Consider the following 18,951-nt stretch of genomic DNA (forward strand, 5'->3'; position numbering starts at 1 on the left):
AACCAGATATACGTGTAAAAATACATATTGTAACCCACTATACATGCAGATAATAGGGTGCAACCAGATATACGTGTGAAAATACATATTGTAACCCACTATACATGCAGATAATAGGGTGCAACCAGATATACGTGTGAAAATACACATTGTAACCCACTATACATGCAGATAATAGGGTGCAACCAGATATACGTGTGAAAATACATATGGTAACCCACTATACATGCAGATAATAGGGTGCAACCAGATATACGTGTGAAAATACATATGGTAACCCACTATACATGCAGATAATAGGGTGCAACCAGATATACGTGTGAAAATACATATTGTAACCCACTATACATGCAGATAATAGGGTGCAACCAGATATACGTGTGAAAATACATTTTGTAACCTACTATACATGCAAATAATAGGGTGCAACCAGATATACGTGTGAAAATACATATTGTAACCCACTATACATGCAGATAATAGGGTGCAACCAGATATACGTGTGAAAATACATTTTGTAACCTACTATACATGCAAATAATAGGGTGCAACCAGATATACGTGTGAAAATACATATTGTAACCCACTATACAGGCAAATAATAGGGTGCAACCAGATATACCTGTGAAAATACACATTGTAACCCACTATACATGCAAATAATAGGGTGCAACCAGATATACGTGTGAAAATACATATGGTAACCCACTATACATGCAGATAATAGGGTGCAACCAGATATACGTGTGAAAATACATATGGTAACCCACTATACATGCAGATAATAGGGTGCAACCAGATATACGTGTGAAAATACATATGGTAACCCACTATACAGGCAAATAATAGGGTGCAACCAGATATACGTGTGAAAATACATATTGTAACCCACTATACAGGCAAATAGGGTGCAACCAGATATACCTGTGAAAATACACATTGTAACCCACTATACATGCAAATAATAGGGTGCAACCAGATATACGTGTGAAAATACATATGGTAACCCACTATACATGCAGATAATAGGGTGCAACCAGATATACGTGTGAAAATACATATGGTAACCCACTATACATGCAGATAATAGGGTGCAACCAGATATACGTGTGAAAATACATATTGTAACCCACTATACATGCAGATAATAGGGTGCAACCAGATATACGTGTGAAAATACACATTGTAACCCACTATACATGCAGATAATAGGGTGCAACCAGATATACGTGTGAAAATACACATTGTAACCCACTATACATGCAGATAATAGGGTGCAACCAGATATACGTGTGAAAATACATATTGTAACCCACTATACATGCAAATAATAGGGTGCAACCAGATATACGTGTGAAAATACATATTGTAACCCACTATACATGCCGATAATAGGGTGCAACCAGATATACGTGTGAAAATACATATGGTAACCCACTATACATGCAAATAATAGGGTGCAACCAGATATACGTGTGAAAATACATATTGTAACCCATTATACATGCAGATAATGGTGTGAAACCCATTGGAATCCACTATACATGCAGATAAGTGCATAACCATAAATAAGTGTACATATACATATTATATACAGTGCCCGGTGCAATTTCAGATACAAGTGTTAAAATACATCAAATGGAGCAAACGTGTCACTAGATAATGGTGTTCACCCCGATATTGATGAGCAGCGTGCTGCAAGCTCCTTCGGCACCGAGGGGGTTACATGCCCAGGGTCAGTCAAAAATGGCTCCTCACCTGAGTCACATGTGAAGGTGCGGGCCAGGTCGTCGCAAAATATGATGGCCACCGCTTGCCGCTTTGTCTCCTTTGGCAGCCGCATGATGCATTTAACATTACTAATCTCTGTCACCTACAGAGAGAGTCAGAAACTGGACCATGAAACCCAACTCCATTTAACACCCCCCCTCCCCACATTTACTCCCTACAGAGGACCTCCAGCCTCTTAGCAGTTACCCCTCTACTGCAGCTACCCCAGCGGCCGAAAGTGCCTTCCAAAGAATAGCGGCACTCTGCGGGCCAGGAGGGACAGCAACGCATTGTTAAATATTGGGGGAAAGCCGTGTAGATGGCATTTTAGAAAGGGTTGTTGAAAGGGCCAGTGATGGTGTGTGATTATGCCAGGGGCCAGTGATGGTGTGTGATTATGCCAGGGGCCAGTGATGGTGTGTGATTATGCCAGGGGCCAGTGATGGTGTGATTATGCCAGGGGCCAGTGATGGTACCATGGGCCACACTGATCAAATACTAGTACGTTCTATCAAAACGTATTTTTTTGTTGTTCAAAGCCCCAGAATCACAGACTTTGGTCCTACATGGGTAACAATACTATTACTCTGGTAGGGCTTATATTTGTAAAACTGTATTCTCTATTATAGATAATGGATAACATTCCAGAAAACTTTTACAATTATTACATTTAAAAAAAAGTGACACACATGGAGTGCTCATTTGCATGCCATTACCCAGAATCCCAGACTGCAGTGGAAGCATTGTATGTCAAGAGATAATGGGGAAAGGCAGGTTTATGGACATGTCTGAAGCATGTGAATGTGCTCACAAGTGGTATTTTTTTTACATTTATTTTGTTATAAATAAATAAAAATGGTATGAAATAACATTATTGCATGTTGAACAGTTAAAGATCAGGCATTCCCAAATATCTTTGGGGGAACCTCAGTGTTCCAAAGAACCAAATCGAATCACCAAAAGCTGGTCTCCCTGCAGCTCCCATCCCCACTCCCTGCAGCTCCCTTCCCCACTCCCTGCAACATTCCCATCCTGACTGGTAGCAGGCACTGTTGGCCATGCTGCTTCGGAAAGCGGTCTCACCTTGGGGGAAGTCCGCAGGAGAACAGACCTCTCATCAGGGTATTTCTCCAGCCGCCAGGGCCCCTTGCTAGAAGATTTCCTCAGCACCAGCCAGCAGCGCCGGTAAATCTAGGGAGTAAAGTGATAGGAGTAAGGGGACGGCAGCAATGGTTGCAACACGCTGGTAAGTTGATGCTAAGAGTCAATGTATTGGTCCGTCCCTTTGGGTCAGTGTATGACCTGTATTGTTATGCGAGTGGGTATAGGTAATGTAACATTGTGTCTTGTACGTGTCGCTATTTCTTTTGTTTGCTTCAATTAAATCCAATAGTTGACCCTGTGTATAAGATGAGTGTTATATGCAAGATACGTCAATAAGAAGTTTTCATTTGCATGTCGCCAAAGAAAATCCGGTCATCTCTTCAAGAAGCAAATTGGTCTAATAAGGGGTATTCAAGGCCGAGGCAGTTAATGCGGGATCAAGATCCAATACCCCCTTATCGGAGCTTCGTGAATGCTGGGTGCTGGCCTACAGTATTTGTTAGTCACAACTCAAGTTGCCCAGAGAACAGTGTACTGATGAACCAAGACCTCATTCTATACAGGGGTGACGCGGTGAGTGGACACAGCATACTGCGTATACCCCTCTCAAATACAGAGAGCAATTTCTTGAGTTTGTAGGAAAGTGGTCATAGTGACGGCAGCAGACATTAAAGGTTCAGTTCCACTTACTGGGTCACACATTTTTTTTTATTCAACTAATTACTATAATCAGCTTCCTTTATAAAGATTTCAACCGCAAAAAAAAACTTAAAAAGTCAATGTTTTACTTATTTGTGACCAGCGTTAAATGAATAGGCTTTTTCTCCGGGCCTGCCGAATTCGAGTATATCAGCCATTTATGGCGCCTCCCCCCACCCCAGAAAATCTCGTGCCCCCCGTTTGCGCACCCCTGCACTATGGGGCAGGGATTCCTTGTGTAAAATAAATACTATTATATTCGTACATAATGTTTTAAACTCGTAATGCCTCCATAGTGACCAAATGCTTTGGAGTCTTTCCCCGATCGTTACCTAATCTCTCTTGTGATAAGATTGTGTATAGCACAGATTCATTGTTGACCTGAACTTTTTCTCTTCTCTTGCTTTGTTTGGCTAACGATGGCAGTGATTAGTACTGTTTAACGAGATAATGGGAAAGAACAATAATTACCTCAGAAAATTAATATTGAATAAGAAAATATAAGGATGCTCATTTTTACCCGAGCACCAATTTAGTGAAAATTAGCATTTGTGGTATTGGAAGCGAATTTTCTAAAGAAGCCTTGACTATTAAATGTAATGGTTTGGCTATTACTGAACTTAGCTCCTTCAGGCCTGTAATATAGTGGGCGCGCTTGTGAGCGCGGAGCCGGCCGATCGGGGGGGAACACTCCGAAAACTATGTTTTTGAGCTGCAACCGTTCAGTGTCTGCAATGTATGTATGTGTGTGTGTATGTATTGTTCAAAGTGAGGCTCCCTTAAGTGTTTACCTGCCCCATCGCTCACAGCAGCACGGACCGTACACACAAAAAGTGTGCGTCACGTGCACGAGCGTTTGCACAGGCACGCGCGTGCGCCCACTATATTACTGGTATAGGAACTCTTGGATGTATGCAATCAGTGCCGGGTGCCTTATTTACTTTAATTTTATCCAGCCGCCTATGCACTTCTTCCTCAGTTATCCAATTGTTTGTTAGTATAGAGGTTGTGACTTCCTCCTGCAGCACTACTATTGCAATTGATTCTTCCCTGGTAAATACAGAGGCAAAGAATTTGTTTAAACACCTCTACTTTTTCCTTATCTCCAATAATTTGGCTGCTTATCTCACACTGAAATGGTTCTATACTTAATTTTCTTATTAAGGTAATTAAAATAACTTTTTAGGGTTGATCTTACTTTCTATTGCAATCCTTTTTTCGTGATCCATTTTTGCCAATTTGATTGACCTTTTGCTACATTCCTTATAATTCTGACATCATGCCTCTGTCCCTTCTACGCCTACCCGTTAGCCATATTGGTGTAAACTTGTTTCTTTAATATTCATTACTCATGGGCAGTGTTCGACAAACCTATACATTTGCACGCCCCGGGCGAGTGGATTTAGCATCGTGACGAGCTCCTATTGGCCCAAGCAGCACACGTATGATACTAGGTGGCGAGTAGATTTTTTTTGTTCGGCGAGTAGATTTTTTGGTGATTTGTCGACCACTGCTCATGGGTATACACTGATAAGTGTGCTTTTCGCGCGTACCGTGGCCGGAAAACGCACCCGCTTCAAGCGGGCGACGTCACTATGGACCTCGCCTAAGTCTTGCTACATCTGTTGCGCTTCACAAGCAGCAACATACGCAACAAAATAGCATGAGATGTAATACATAATTGGAATAAGTAAATATTAGGTGACGGCACTCACAATCTTTACTTCTGGTTACTGATCAGACTGTACCTCTCCCTGTGCAGATTAACATCATACCGACTATCCCTGTTGCTATGTTACATTGCCCGGCCGATTTAGGATCAGACAAGATCCCCTTGCTACTAGGCTGTTGTCAGGGCAATACCACTGAGCAGAACAGCCATATAATTGCACTTTCTCACGTTAAATTAGAACTGCTGTAAAGATCTAGTCTTGATAGGTCCCTTCCAAGCCCCCTCGAACGCCAGGTCACTAATAAAGACATTGTAGAGAACTAGTCGTAGAACAGGTTACTCCCTTCTTTGTAGTGTACTCCATTTACTACGACTCTCTACTGTCCAATGCTCAGCTGGTTTATCCTGAACTCATCAGGGTCAAATGCTAGGTGTCTCACAAATCTGTTGACCGGTGTCAACAGCTTTGCTGAGATCTAGATAAGTCCACTGTAACCACTCAGGACTACTGGTTTGGTAACCAGGTCAAATAAATCGATAACATCTGTTTGACATGATGATCTCTCCCCAGTGACATGTTGCCTGGGACGTTGTTGTAGAGAAGATAGAAACACAGCTGAAGGATATAATTGACTATCATTTTCCTAAACACTCACTGGTTTATTGGTTGCCAGCTTCATGTTTGTTTTTACTCCTGTGAATTAGGACATCTGCTACTTCCTCCCATCCAGTGGGACCTCTCCTCTCAGCAGAGGCTGGATAAACAAATATGCTATGGGTTTTGCCAGCGTCTCTAAGTTTGTTCAATATTTTTGAGTGTATCATAAACCATATTACACAGACTAAGGGGGCAAACTTTGACCGTCTTGTAGTGATGTCAACCAGCAAGGACTGAAATCAGTGAGATATGTGGGGGTTTTTGGCAAAAAAAAAAAAAAAAGATTTTAAGGAAAAGTGCTGATTTCTATCATTGAGATTCTACTGTTTTTTTTGTTTTTTTTAAATATCCTGCGTTTTCACCATATTCATTAAGAATGATCTGTGCATTAAAATTTGACATCTCATTTGAATGCACTTGACAATGCACTTGACTTGGTGGCAATACCGGCAGAAAGCCACATTCAGAAACCTCGCCTCCCTCAGGCAGGCGAAATATGGCTTTCAGAGGAGTGGGGAGAGTTTTTGCCCTTATCGCAGTTTAATGAACTTTGAGACCAATTATGCTAAAAAAATAAATCAGTGAGACTGATTTATACAGAGACACAGAACGGGCATGGAAACGTCACACGCTGCTCTAACACACACACACACACACACACACACACACACACACACACACACACACACACACACACACACACACACACACACACACACACACACACACACACACACACACACACACACACACACACACACACACGTATGACAGAACCGCCCAAGCTAGGCTAATCAGAGGGGCATTTTTCAGTCATCACATACCTCTGAAGGCAGTGGACACATTCTGGTGGTACAGAGCACTGCTACTTTTTAATTTACAACTCCAGAGTATCACTACCTTTCTCTTAAAGAACCTGAGTACCACTCATTTTTTATTTACAACTCCTCAGTACCACTCATTTTTATTTACAACTCCTCAGTACCACTCATTTTTATTTACAACTCCTCAGCACCACTCATTTTTATTTACAACTCCTCAGAATCACTCATTTTTTTGCAACCCCAGGAGTACCACTGCTTTGTCTTTTTTTACGACGAGCTTATAGTCCCACTTGCTATGTAAAGAAACATATTTCCTTTAGGAAGCCTCCCTCCCTTTCTGTATCCTAATCTTACATCCTGTATACATCTTTCTGAAATATTGTCCAAGTAGCTTTTCCACATGGTTAAATAAAATTGTTTATGTTGGACCCAGCACTGCTACTTTTTTAAGCAACCCTTTCCATCCAAGGCACAAGCCATAATTCAGTTTAAAAGAAAAAGTTACATTTGTACAAGAACATTTCAAAATGACACAGGCCTCATATAAAAGGTGTGTACAGGATAAAGGTTGAACATCTATCAATACACAGGGAAAACACAAACACTGCCCTACAAAACCCACAATTTATAATGGAGATTCAGTGCTTCCACACACACAGGCACAGATCTACAACGCTGTTAAGTCACTTATTGTGGGGTTACCCGAACTTATCATGTTTACACTAATGGTGTATCGTCAAAGCACTACTGACCTTCCTTTGTCCTGTAAAGACCATAGCGTGAACTATAATGGCCGTTAATTATAATGACATGCAAATTAAGCATTAGCATACCACTAAAGTTCCATAAAGGTAGGGACACTACGTTAGCTGTCAAACCTATACTTGATGTGGCTGAAATAGACATACATTTAACTAACAGCGTTATTTCCTGGTGGTAATGCCTTCTCACTATCTCAACGTGAATTAAAAACCCATTTCAGGGTCTGGAAGGCATACTTAACTTTATTGGATGATAACACCACATTATGCCGCTAAGCCTAGGCCAGTGATATGTTGTATGGATGTTTTTGCATATAATTAGCTTTGAAGATACACGTTGACCGCAGAGAACATCACGTCTGTTCCTGTTTTAGATACCATCATGTCCCGAGCCCCAATATAATGGTGCCTTTGTGGACCTAGTCCAATGCCCTCCTAAGTTTTCTATTTATATTTCAATTAAGTTTAGCAGAGAAAGCATCTCCCTTTTGGACACAAAACCAATAGGTGAAGTTGGGCTGGCAATCTAGTGGTTTATATTAATTGAAAAGCTGTTAACAGGCTGTCCATGCCAATAAAGGCTGCAATACAATGTAAAGCAAGCATGTCAAACTCAAATGCTAACAAGGGCCAAATAAACAAGGTTTAAGTCTAGGTGGGCCGCAAAAAAAAACAACTTACATTTTCATAGAAACGTAGGTTTATTTCGAAAAGTAGTGTGTGTGTGTGTGTGTGTGTGTGTGTGTGTGTGTGTGTGTGTGTGTGTGTGTGTGTTGACCTCACTAACCGAACCAAAAAAAAAGCCAGACGTGAATGACTTCTGAACACATTAACCAGTGTCAGGATGCCCCCTCTTAACAATTTCCAAAGCACCACCTGGGATCTTACCTGATCCGCAGTCCCTCAAGGTACTATACTGGAGGGGAGGTGTTATCTACCTGTCTTCCGATGTCTCCCGTGTGAAACTTGAGTCAGATCTGGAAGAAAGCAGAATAGGTTATTTCGGTGTAGGTACAGTGCAGTTAAGATAAAACAGAGAGAGTGGGTGAGGGTGACAAACAGAGGGTGGGAGAGAGAGGGTGGGAGAGAGAGGGTGGGAGAGAGAGGGTGGGAGAGAGAGGGTGGGAGGGAGGGGGTGGGAGGGAGGGGGAGAGAGAGAGGGAGAGAGAGGGTGGGAGGGAGGGGGAGAGAGGAGAGAGAGAGAGAGAGAGAGAGAGAGAGAGAGAGAGAGAGAGAGAGAGGGTGGGGGAGAGAGAGAGAGAAGGTGGGGGAGAGGGAGAGAGAGAGGGTGGGAGATAGAGAGGGTGGGAGATAGAGAGGGTGGGGGAGAGAGAGAGGGTGGGAGAGAGAGAGAGGGTGGGAGAGAGAGAGAGAGGGTGGGAGAGAGAGAGAGAGGGTGGGAGAGAGAGAGAGAGAGAGAGAGGGTGGGGGAGAGAGAGAAGGTGGGGGAGAGAGAGAGAAGGTGAGGAGAAAGAGAGAAGGTGGGGGAGAGAGAGAGAAGGTGGGGAGAGAGAGAAGGTGGGGGAGAGAGAGAGAAGGTGGGGGAGAGAGAGAGAGAGGGTGGGAGATAGAGAGAGAGGGTGGGAGATAGAGAGAGAGGGTGGGAGATAGAGAGGGTGGGAGATAGAGAGGGTGGGAGAGAGAGAGAGAGAGGGTGGGAGAGAGAGAGAGAAGGTGGGAGAGAGAGAGAGAGAGAAGGTGGAGAGAGAGAGAGAGAGAGGGGTGGGAGAGAGAGGGGTGGGAGAGAGAGGGTGGTGGGAGAGGAGGGTGGGAGAGAGAGGGTGGGAGAGAGAGGGTGGGAGAGAGAGGGTGGGAGAGAGAGAGAGAGGGTGGGAGAGAGAGTGGGAGAGAGAGGGTGGGGGAGAGAGAGTGGGGAGAGAGTGGGTGGGGGGAGAGAGAAAGAGAAGGTGGGGGAGAGAGAAAGAGAAGGTGGGGAGGGAGAGGGGGAGAGAGAGAAGGTGGGGGAGAGGGAGAGAGAGAAGGTGGGGGAGAGGGAGAGTAGGAGAGAGAGAGAGGGTGGGAAAGAGAGAGAGGGTGGGAAAGAGAGAGAGGGTGGGAAAGAGAGAGAGGGTGGGAGAGAGAGAGAGAGGGTGGGAGAGAGAGAGAGAGGGTGGGAGAGAGAGGGTGGGAGAGAGAGAGAGGGTGGGAGAGAGAGAGGGTGGGGGACAGAGAGAGAGGGTGGGGGAGAGAGAGAGGGTGGGGGAGAGAGAGAGGGTGGGGGAGAGAGAGAGGGTGGGGGAGAGAGAGAGAGGGTGGGGGGGAGAGAGAGAGAGGGTGGGGGGGAGAGAGAGAGAGAGGGGGGGGGAGAGAGAGAGAGAGGGTGGGGGAGAGAGAGAGAGGGTGGGGGAGAGAGAGAGAGGGTGGGGGAGAGAGAGAGAGGGTAGTTGACTGACTCACCGGGCCTGTTGGCGGCCCTGTCCTCATTCTCTCTCTACTTCCCCCCCATTTTCTCTCACCCTCTCCCATTGTCTCCCCCTATTCTCTCTCCCTTCCCTCCCCCCCCCCATTCGCTCAATCCCCTCTATTCTCTGTCTCCCCACCCATCTCCCTTCTCCCCCCCCATTCGCTCAATCCCTTCTTCTCTCTCTCTCCCCCCTCTCTTCTCTCCCCCCCCCCCCCACACACACACTCCCAAATACATATAAAAAATACCCCCACACTCCCGAATACATATAAAAATAACCCCACGCCCCCGAATACATTTTAAAAATACCCCCACTCCCCCGAATACATTTAAAAAATAGCCCCACATCCCCAATACATTTAAAAAATAGCCCCAACTCCCCAATAAATTTAAAAATAGCTCCACCTCCCCAATACATTTAAAAAATACCCCCACCTCCCCCCTCATCATGATCTCATCTCCCCAGACTGGCCCCCATGCCCCATCATCGTATTCCCCACCCCCTGCCTCCCATCTTTATCTGCCCAGGCTGGCCCCCATGCCCCATCATCATATTTCCCCCCCCCATGCCCCATCATCATATTCTCCCCCCATGCCCCATCATCATATTCCCCCCCCCATGCCCCATCATCATATTCCCCCCCCCATGCCCCATCATCATATTCCCCCCCCCCCATCATCATATTCCCCCCCCATGCCCCATCATCATATTCCCCCCCCTCATGCCCCATCATCCTCTCCCACCCCCACATGCCCCATCATCCTCTCCCCCCCCCCATGCCCCATCATCCTCTCGGCCTCTCTCCTCTCCCCCCCCCCCCCCCCCCCCCCCCCCCCCCCCCTTGTCCTTACCTTATTCCAGGCAGGAGGCAGTCTCACAGATGTCTTTTGCAGCTATCTCAGCTGTTGGCTCCGCCCCCGCTGTCCTCCCACACACGGCATGTGTGCAGGATGACTGCACCCGGCCACCGTCCGACTCCAGTCCCAGCAGGCCAGCTACACACACACACACACACACACACACACACACACACACACACACACACACACACACACACACACACACACACACACACACACACACACACACACACACACACACACACACACACACACACACACACACACACACACACACACACACACACACACACACACACACACACACACACACACACACACACACACACACACACACACACACACACACACACACACAGAGAATGCAGTCTCTCCGCCGGGGTTTTGACTCCGCCCCCGTGTCCGCCGGGGTTTTGACTCCGCCCCCGTGTCCTCCCACACAGGCACGAGTGCAGATTGACTGCACCCGGCCACCGTACGCCTCCAGCCCCTGCAGGACAGATTTTACTTCCGCCGTGCTGCTCGCTTCCCCCACACCCGCGCTCGCTTCTCCCGCGGCCAAAACTTTTAACCGCCGCCCACATGCTCGCCAACACACGACTGCCACGCTGGTTGTGAGGGGGCCGCAAAAATATCCGTTGCGGGCCGCATGTTTGACATGCCTGATGTAGTAAAGTGTACCTAGTTTTAGAATACACTAGCTGAGAGACCCGGCGTTGCCCGGGATGTAAATGCGTAATAGGAAGTATTATTTATAAATGGTGGAACAATAGGTGACTATTTGTTGGAAAGGTTGGATAATAATGTTGAAAAGAAAGATGGAATAAAATGTAATACGATGTTGTAAAAATGGTTTATTGTAAACACACCACAGTACAATGTATATTTTGGTGACATAAGTGATGTAAAAATGTGAGGCGTGTGTCCTGCTAGGGTGTGAGCGTGTGTGAGGCGGCGGGTGGGTGTTCAGTACGGGTGGCGCGTGGGTAGTGAGTGCTGGCTGTGGGTCGGGGTCCTGCTAGGATGTGAGGCGGCGGGTGTGTGGCGAGTGCGGGTGACAGCTGGTCAGTGATATTGTTGCGTAGGGGCAGGATGCGGCAGGTGTGTGTCGAGTATGTGGGGTGGGTGAGAGGCGGCGGGTGTTTGTCGAGTGTGGCAGGTCTGTTTAGTGCGTGCGGCGGCTGTGTGGCGCAGGGGATGTGAGCGGTGGGCGGGAGAAAGGCAGAGGCGGGAGGGCGGACGAAAGGCGTTGAAGGAGGGGAGGTGAGGTCGGAGGGGTGGTGAGGATGGGTGGTGAGGGGGGGGTGGTGGGGGATGGTGAGGGGAGGTGAAGGGGGGTGGAGGGGAGGTCGGAGGGGAGGTGAGGATGGGTGGTGAGGGGGGGGTGGTGGGGGATGGTGAGGGGAGGTGAAGGGGGGGCGGAGGGGAGGTGAAGGGGGGGGTGAGGGGAGGTGAAGGGGGAGAGGTGAAGGGGGGGGTGACGGGAGGTGGAGGGGGTTGCCGGGAGGTGAAGGGAGGGGGGGGGGGGAGGTGAAGGGAGGGGGGGGGTGACAGGAGGTGAAGGGAGGGGGGGGTGACAGGAGGGGGGTGAAGGAGGCAAAGGGGGGGGTGGTGACAGGAGGTGAAGGGAGGAAGGGAAGGGGGAGGTGGAGGAGAGGAAGGGGGAAGAGGGAGGTGGGGGAGGAGGAGAAGGGGGGAGGTGGGGGAAAGGGTGGAGGGGTGAAGGGGGAAAGGTGGGGGAGGAGGGAAAGGGGGGAAAGAGGGGGGAAGGGGGGAAAGAGGGGTGGAGGGGGGGGAGAGGGGGGATGGGGAAAGGGGAGGTGGAGGAGGGGAAGTGAGGAGGGTAAGGGGGAGGTGAGGAGGGTAAGGGGGGAGGTGAGGAGGGGAAGGGGGGAGGTGAAGGGGGGGGAGGTGGAGGAGGGGAAGGGGGGGGTGGAGGAGGAGGGGAAGGGGGGGGAGGTGGAGGAGGGGAAGGGGGGAGATGGAGGAGGGGAAGGGGGGAGATGGAGGAGGGGAAGGGGGGAGATGGAGGAGGGGAAGGGGGGAGATGGAGGAGGGGAAGGGGGGAGATGGAGGAGGGGAAGGGGGGAGATGGAGGAGGGGAAGGGGGGAGATGGAGGTGGGGAAGGGGGAGATGGAGGAGGGGAAGTGGTGGGAAGAGGGGGGAGGTGGTGGGAAGGGGGGAAGAGGGGGGAGGTGGTGGGAAGGGGGGAGGAGTGGGGAGGTGGGAAGGGGGGTGGTGGGAAGGGGGGGGGAGGTGGTGGGAAGGGGGGGGAGGTGGGAAGGGGGGGAGGTGGAAAGGGGGGGGGAGGTGGTGGGAAGAGGGGGGAGGTGGTGGGAAGGTGGGAAGGGGGGGGAGGTGGTGGGAGGTTGTAAGGGGGAGTGAAGGGAGGTGAAGGGGGGGGGGTGGAGGGGAGGTTAAGGGGGGGTGGAGGGGATGTGGAAGGGAGGGGAAGTGTAGTGAGGGGTGGGTGAGGGGAGGTGGAGGGGGGGTGGAGGGGAGGTGGGAAGGGGGGGTGGAGGGGATGTGGAAGGGAGGGGAAGTGTAGTGAGGGGTGGGTGAGGGGAGGTGAAGGCCGCTCACTCACCCGTCCGGCAGCTCCCACGTGGATCTGAGGCAGCGTGTTGTGGCCGCTCCCCCGCTGACTGTAGCGGCGCCGGGGGGGGGGGGGGGGGGGAGGGGAAGTGAGTGAGGGGAGGTGATCACTCCGCTCCCCCACTGAGTGTAGCGGCGCCGGGGGGGGGGGGGTGGAGGGGAAGTGAGTGAGGGGAGGTGATCACTCCGCTCCCCCACTGAGTGTAGCGGCGCCGGGGGGGGGGGGGTGGAGGGGAAGTGAGTGAGGGGAGGTGATCACTCCGCTCCCCCACTGAGTGTAGCGGCGCCGGGGGGGGGGGGGTGGAGGGGAAGTGAGTGAGGGGAGGTGATCACTCCGCTCCCCCACTGAGTGTAGCGGCGCCGGGGGGGGGGGGGTGGAGGGGAAGTGAGTGAGGGGAGGTGATCACTCCGCTCCCCCGCTGACTGTAGCAGCGCCGGGGGGGGTGGAGGGGAAGTAGTGAGGGGAGGTGAAGGGAGGGGAGGTGAAGGCCGCTCACTCACCCGTCCGGCAGCTCCCTCACCCGTCCGGCAGCTCCCTCACCCGTCCGGCAGCTCCCACGTGGAGGGGGGGGGGGGGTGAAAGCGCGGGAAACAGGGAGAGGCGGAGGGAGAGGCGGAGCCTCCGGGACCGGTGGGGAAGAGAGCGGGAGATGTGCTGCTAACACTGTGAGCCCCGCTAATGTATGTAACACCGTGTGTGTGTGTGTGTGTGTGTGTGTGTGTGTGTTTTTTTTTTGTTTGTTTTTTTGGACCTTTGGCCCGTCACTCCGCCTCAGGCCAATGAGAGGTGTGCGGGGGCGGGCCAAGGGGGTGGTGTGAGTGTGTGAGCCCAATGAGAGGTGTGCGGGGGCGGGCGGGCCAAGGGACCAATGAGATTGCCGCTAGGGACACCGGACATCCAGGCAGGCAAACATACAGTGCTTTCACTAATATAGTATAAAGATGTGCCAACCAATCCCGCACAATGTGCATGATGAGTAGAGTGTAAAGTAGTAAAGCATATATACTAAGGGAACGAGTCGATGTAAATCCTGTGCATACAGCATATATACTACTAAGGGAACGAGTCGATGTAAATCCTGTGCATACAGCATATATACTACTAAGGGAACGAGTCGATGTAAATCCTGTGCATACAGCATATATACTAAGGGAACGAGTCGATGTAAATCCTGTGCATACAGCATATATACTACTAAGGGAACAAGTCGCTGTAAATCCTGTGCATACAGCATATATACTAAGGGAACGAGTCGATGTAAATCCTGTGCATACAGCATATATACTACTAAGGGAACGAGTCGATGTAAATCCTGTGCATACAGCATATATACTAAGGGAACGAGTCGATGTAAATCCTGTGCATACAGCATATATACTAAGGGAACGAGTCGATGTAAATCCTGTGCATACAGCATATATACTACTAAGGGAACGAGTCGATTTAAATCCTGTGCATACAGCATATATACTAAGGGAACGAGTCGATGTAAATCCTGTGCATACAGCATATATACTAAGGGAACGAGTCGATGTAAATCCTGTGCATACAGCATATATACTACTAAGGGAACGAGTCGATGTAAATCCTGTGCATACAGCATATATACTACTAAGGGAACGAGTCGATGTAAATCCTGTGCATACAGCATATATACTAAGGGAACGAGTCGATGTAAATCCTGTGCATACTGACCGGATCCTCCCTATGTATGTGAGAAACTCCCTTAAAAAGGAGCAGTTCCACCTGCCATTTTTTTTACATAGATGGGAAGGAAGGGGTCTCCAGTGCTGAACTGCGTTTATTTCAGCTCCGGGGACCTTCTGGTTCCCAGGATATGTACCGTGGAAGGGGCCGCCTGTAATATCTTCTCCAGGGGGAACAAAAGGGTGTTTAAATCTCCTGTGTTGCGTGGGCCAATAGGAAGCGATGACACTTCCTATTGGCCCGTGTGACCTGTGAGATTTAAATACCAGGAAGTAACAGTCAGCACATTTCCCAGTACATATCTTGGGAACAAGGGTATTGCCGGAGCTGAAATGAATGTGGTCCAGTTCTGGAGACCCTCTGCTTTGCACCTATATATAAAAATTGGGCCAGCAGCAATTGCTGCTTTAACATTCAATTCAAAATGTATCCTCTTTCAAACTTTCTTCCTGAAGAAAATCCCTCATCCCAATGCCAGTCAATGAAATATGCGATTTCCCACATTTTACTACCGAATCTCACTCAAGAGTTTTCAGGTGTTGGTCAGTATGGCCAAAACAGTGGTGATGAGTGTTCAGAGTTTCTGAGAAATGATGGATGCAACATCTGGACGACGAAATCATGAAGTACTGGTGAAGTGTTTTATAGACTGGAAAAGACCATCTTGACCCATGAATGGGAGATAAAAAGGTCTAGTTATGCACTAATTGAGAAGGTCAGATACTGTAGTTCTTCCGCTTAGAAGCTCCACGCAGTAGGGTCCTCCTAATGACTACCTACTGTACCAGTTTGTTAATGTTATAATTGCATTATTGCCTATACACCCGCCATTGTACTCCGATGCAGAATATGTTAGGGCATTATAAATAAATGATAAGGATAATAAAACTTAATTCAGTGTAGGAGGCTCTGCTATTTAGTGCAGGCAATATAAAGAGACTTGTCTTGAAGTGTATGTTGGCAGAGCATGCTAATGGACTGAGGGGGTTATTTATTAAACGGCGATAGTGCCGACCAGGGCGCTGTCACACAGACGTCTTGGGGTTTCCGAGCAGTAGTGCCCGAAATCTGCATCCCCCCCCCCAGGACTACATGGCCTGGTGCAGGAATGGGTACAAAGAGCATGAGACGTGGTCTCCCAGTGCAGCCTGTTGTTACCTTGCTGTGCACTGGATAAATCTTAGTGCATGAAGTGACCAGGCGTCTAGTTGCAGATTCCATGCAGTAATGGAGAGGTTGGGGGAAAGTGAATGACTGTATAGCTGTGCATTGCAGGGAATGGCTGGAGGAGGAAGAATTGCATGCAGTGAAAGGAATGAAAAAAACAGTGCAAAGTGGGCAATGGAAGGGGTCATCGAAGGCTAGTTTGTCATAATGGGGGGAATGTATTGTTCTGCGTGTCTAGTTTAAGATGTGGTGAGGGTACGGGATTAGCACATGCAGTAATGGCAGTTACACAGTCTAGTTATGTAGTGCAGACAGGTGGAAAGTTGAGACGTTAAAGTGCACACATTGCACATAGATAAAACCACTCTTCTGGAATGGGTGACAGCGAGAGAAGAGTTATCAGGGAACCTGGCTTTGCGATACGTGTGCTAGAGCCTGGATGGAAGGACAATATCATAAAAGGTTCTGAAGGGCTGTTATGGGGTATATAGTGACTTACCGACAGCTGTAAGATACAGATGAGCAAAAAGGAAGAACAATAATTATAAAAGTGCTAAACCTATATGTTGCGGCCATACCAAAAAAGAGAGAAACAAAAAGGTAGCACTGACAACTTACTGCTTGGTCATTTTCACCACAATCAGACACTCCAGTCCATACGTGAAAAAATAAGCGTTGCCATATATTGTGGAGCATGCAAAGGAATAACACGACGTTTTAAGCCTTTAAGGACTTTTTCTTTCTGACTCACCTGTAGAAACGCCTGTAGAGGCTTGAATAGTCGTGTTCCTACGTTGCATGCTCCACAATAAAGGGCACAATGTATTTCAACATATGGACTGGAGAGTCTTATTCTGGTGACAGTGACCAAGCAGTGAGTTGCGAGACTGCGGCCCTTTTCTCTTTTTTGTCTGTGTATAGAGACTGTCCATGCATTGCTCAGTGAAGAGAGTGTTGTGCTAATATATGAGAGATAGAGGATTAGTTCCAGCAATAATGTGGTTAAGTAGCGTACAGGTGCACAGCGCGCAGTGATGATGGATGGAGACTCCCAGATCATACTTTACCAGAACGATACATTGAGATATACATCTGCTTTTAAAGAAGCTGTTGCATTGCAAGCAGTGATAAAGGTGCGAGTCTCGCCATATATCCATTGCATAAATTGTTGGTTGGTAAAGCTCAAGCTGAGCACTGCATTCAGTAACATGCATTGCGTGAGGAGAGCAAAGATCTGACCATGCAATATATACAGCAATAGGGATTAAGTGATGCTCTGCATGTATATAGTCCAACAGCACAAGATAATAATAATAATAATAGAAGGTTGTGGTATTAGTCAAGCAGTAATATGAAGTATCAGCAGATGTGGTGTACTGTATGTAGTGGAGTCTGCAGCCATACAAGATCTCACTGTGCAGTGGGGGAGAATGTAAAGGTGCAGTAACTACACGGATGGTGAAAGCTGTCTGGCCATGAAGACTACTCTTGTGATATAGGTTATAGGTCTGGCCATGGCCTGATGCCATCATTAAGTAACAGAGGGAATGGATCGAGGTGGATACAGTGTCTTGAGCATGAAGTTATATAAATGAGTAGGAGACCTGGAAATGCTCCTATTTACGTGACATATAAGGTATCCATGGAAATCACTGAGCTATGTCAATTAAGTATTTATAGCTGGGATAGAGGATAAAGGTCTAGCTGTAAAGTGAATATTTTAATGGGAATGAGTAAGAAGTCTGGTTGTGCAGTGATTTGGAAGGATGTTAGAGGATGTACAGGTACTGTACTGTGTATCAAGTAATAGGATGTAGAGGGTCTGGCTGTGCAGTATAGGAATACAAGGGGACACATTGTCTGCCCCCATAATGCATGGAAAAAAGGGTGGGGCAAGCAGAACCCTGGCTGCACAGTACATGCAGAAAGTAGGGGGCACGTGGTCTCGCTGTAAAATTCATGCAGTAATGAGGGGCACAGTCTCAATTTGCAGTGCATGTCGTAATGGGGGGGGGGGGGGTATACGCTGGGAACCCATGCAGTAATGGAGGGATATACTCTGGGAACCCATGCAGTAATGGGGGGGATATACTCTGGGAACTCATGCAGTAATGGGGGGATATACTCTGGGAACCCATGCAGTAATGGGGGGATATACTCTGGGAACCCATGCAGTAATGGGGGGATATACTCTGGGAACCCATGCAGTAATGGGGGTTTACGCTGGGAACCCATGCAGTAATGGGGGGATATACTCTGGGAACCCATGCAGTAATGGGGGTTATACGCTGGGAACCCATGCAGTAATGGGGGGATATACTCTGGGAACCCATGCAGTAATGGGGGGATATACTCTGGGAACCCATGCAGTAATGGGGGTTATACTCTGGGAACCCATGCAGTAATGGGGGGGGGTATACTCTGGGAACCCATGCAGTAATGGGGGATTATACGCTGGGAACCCATGCAGTAATGGGGGGATATACTCTGGGAACCCATGCAGTAATGGGGGGATATACTCTGGGAACCCATGCAGTAATGGGGGATTATACGCTGGGAACCCATGCAGTAATGGGGGGAATATACTCTGGGAACCCATGCAGTAATGGGGGGGATATACGCTGGGAACCCATGCAGTAATGGGGGGAATATACTCTGGGAACCCATGCAGTAATGGGGGGTTATACTCTGGGAACCCATGCAGTAATGGGGGGGTTATACGCTGGG

The 18,951-nt window shown here is 48.4% G+C and overlaps 1 protein-coding gene across 2 annotated transcripts in view; it reads right to left on the reverse strand.

Annotated features, from left to right (window-relative positions):
* Window positions 1-18,951, reverse strand: part of DOK4 (docking protein 4) — a 36,513-nt gene that overhangs the window by 10,173 nt on the left and 7,389 nt on the right. Inside the window, exons 1-3 of one of the 2 annotated variants that reach the window (XM_075576512.1) lie at window positions 16,216-16,313; window positions 2,854-2,961; window positions 1,759-1,873 (exon numbers count right to left, since the gene is read on the reverse strand). In XM_075576512.1, the coding sequence (XP_075432627.1) occupies window positions 1,759-1,873; window positions 2,854-2,961; window positions 16,216-16,278 (286 nt within the window). In that variant the 5' untranslated portion in view covers window positions 16,279-16,313. Of the gene's footprint in view, window positions 1-1,758; window positions 1,874-2,853; window positions 2,962-16,215; window positions 16,314-18,951 lie in introns of those variants that run through there. The other variant, XM_075576511.1, reaches the window with a different exon arrangement.

This window comes from Ascaphus truei, chromosome 19 (genome assembly GCF_040206685.1).
Source record: "Ascaphus truei isolate aAscTru1 chromosome 19, aAscTru1.hap1, whole genome shotgun sequence".
Lineage (NCBI taxonomy): Eukaryota > Metazoa > Chordata > Amphibia > Anura > Ascaphidae > Ascaphus > Ascaphus truei.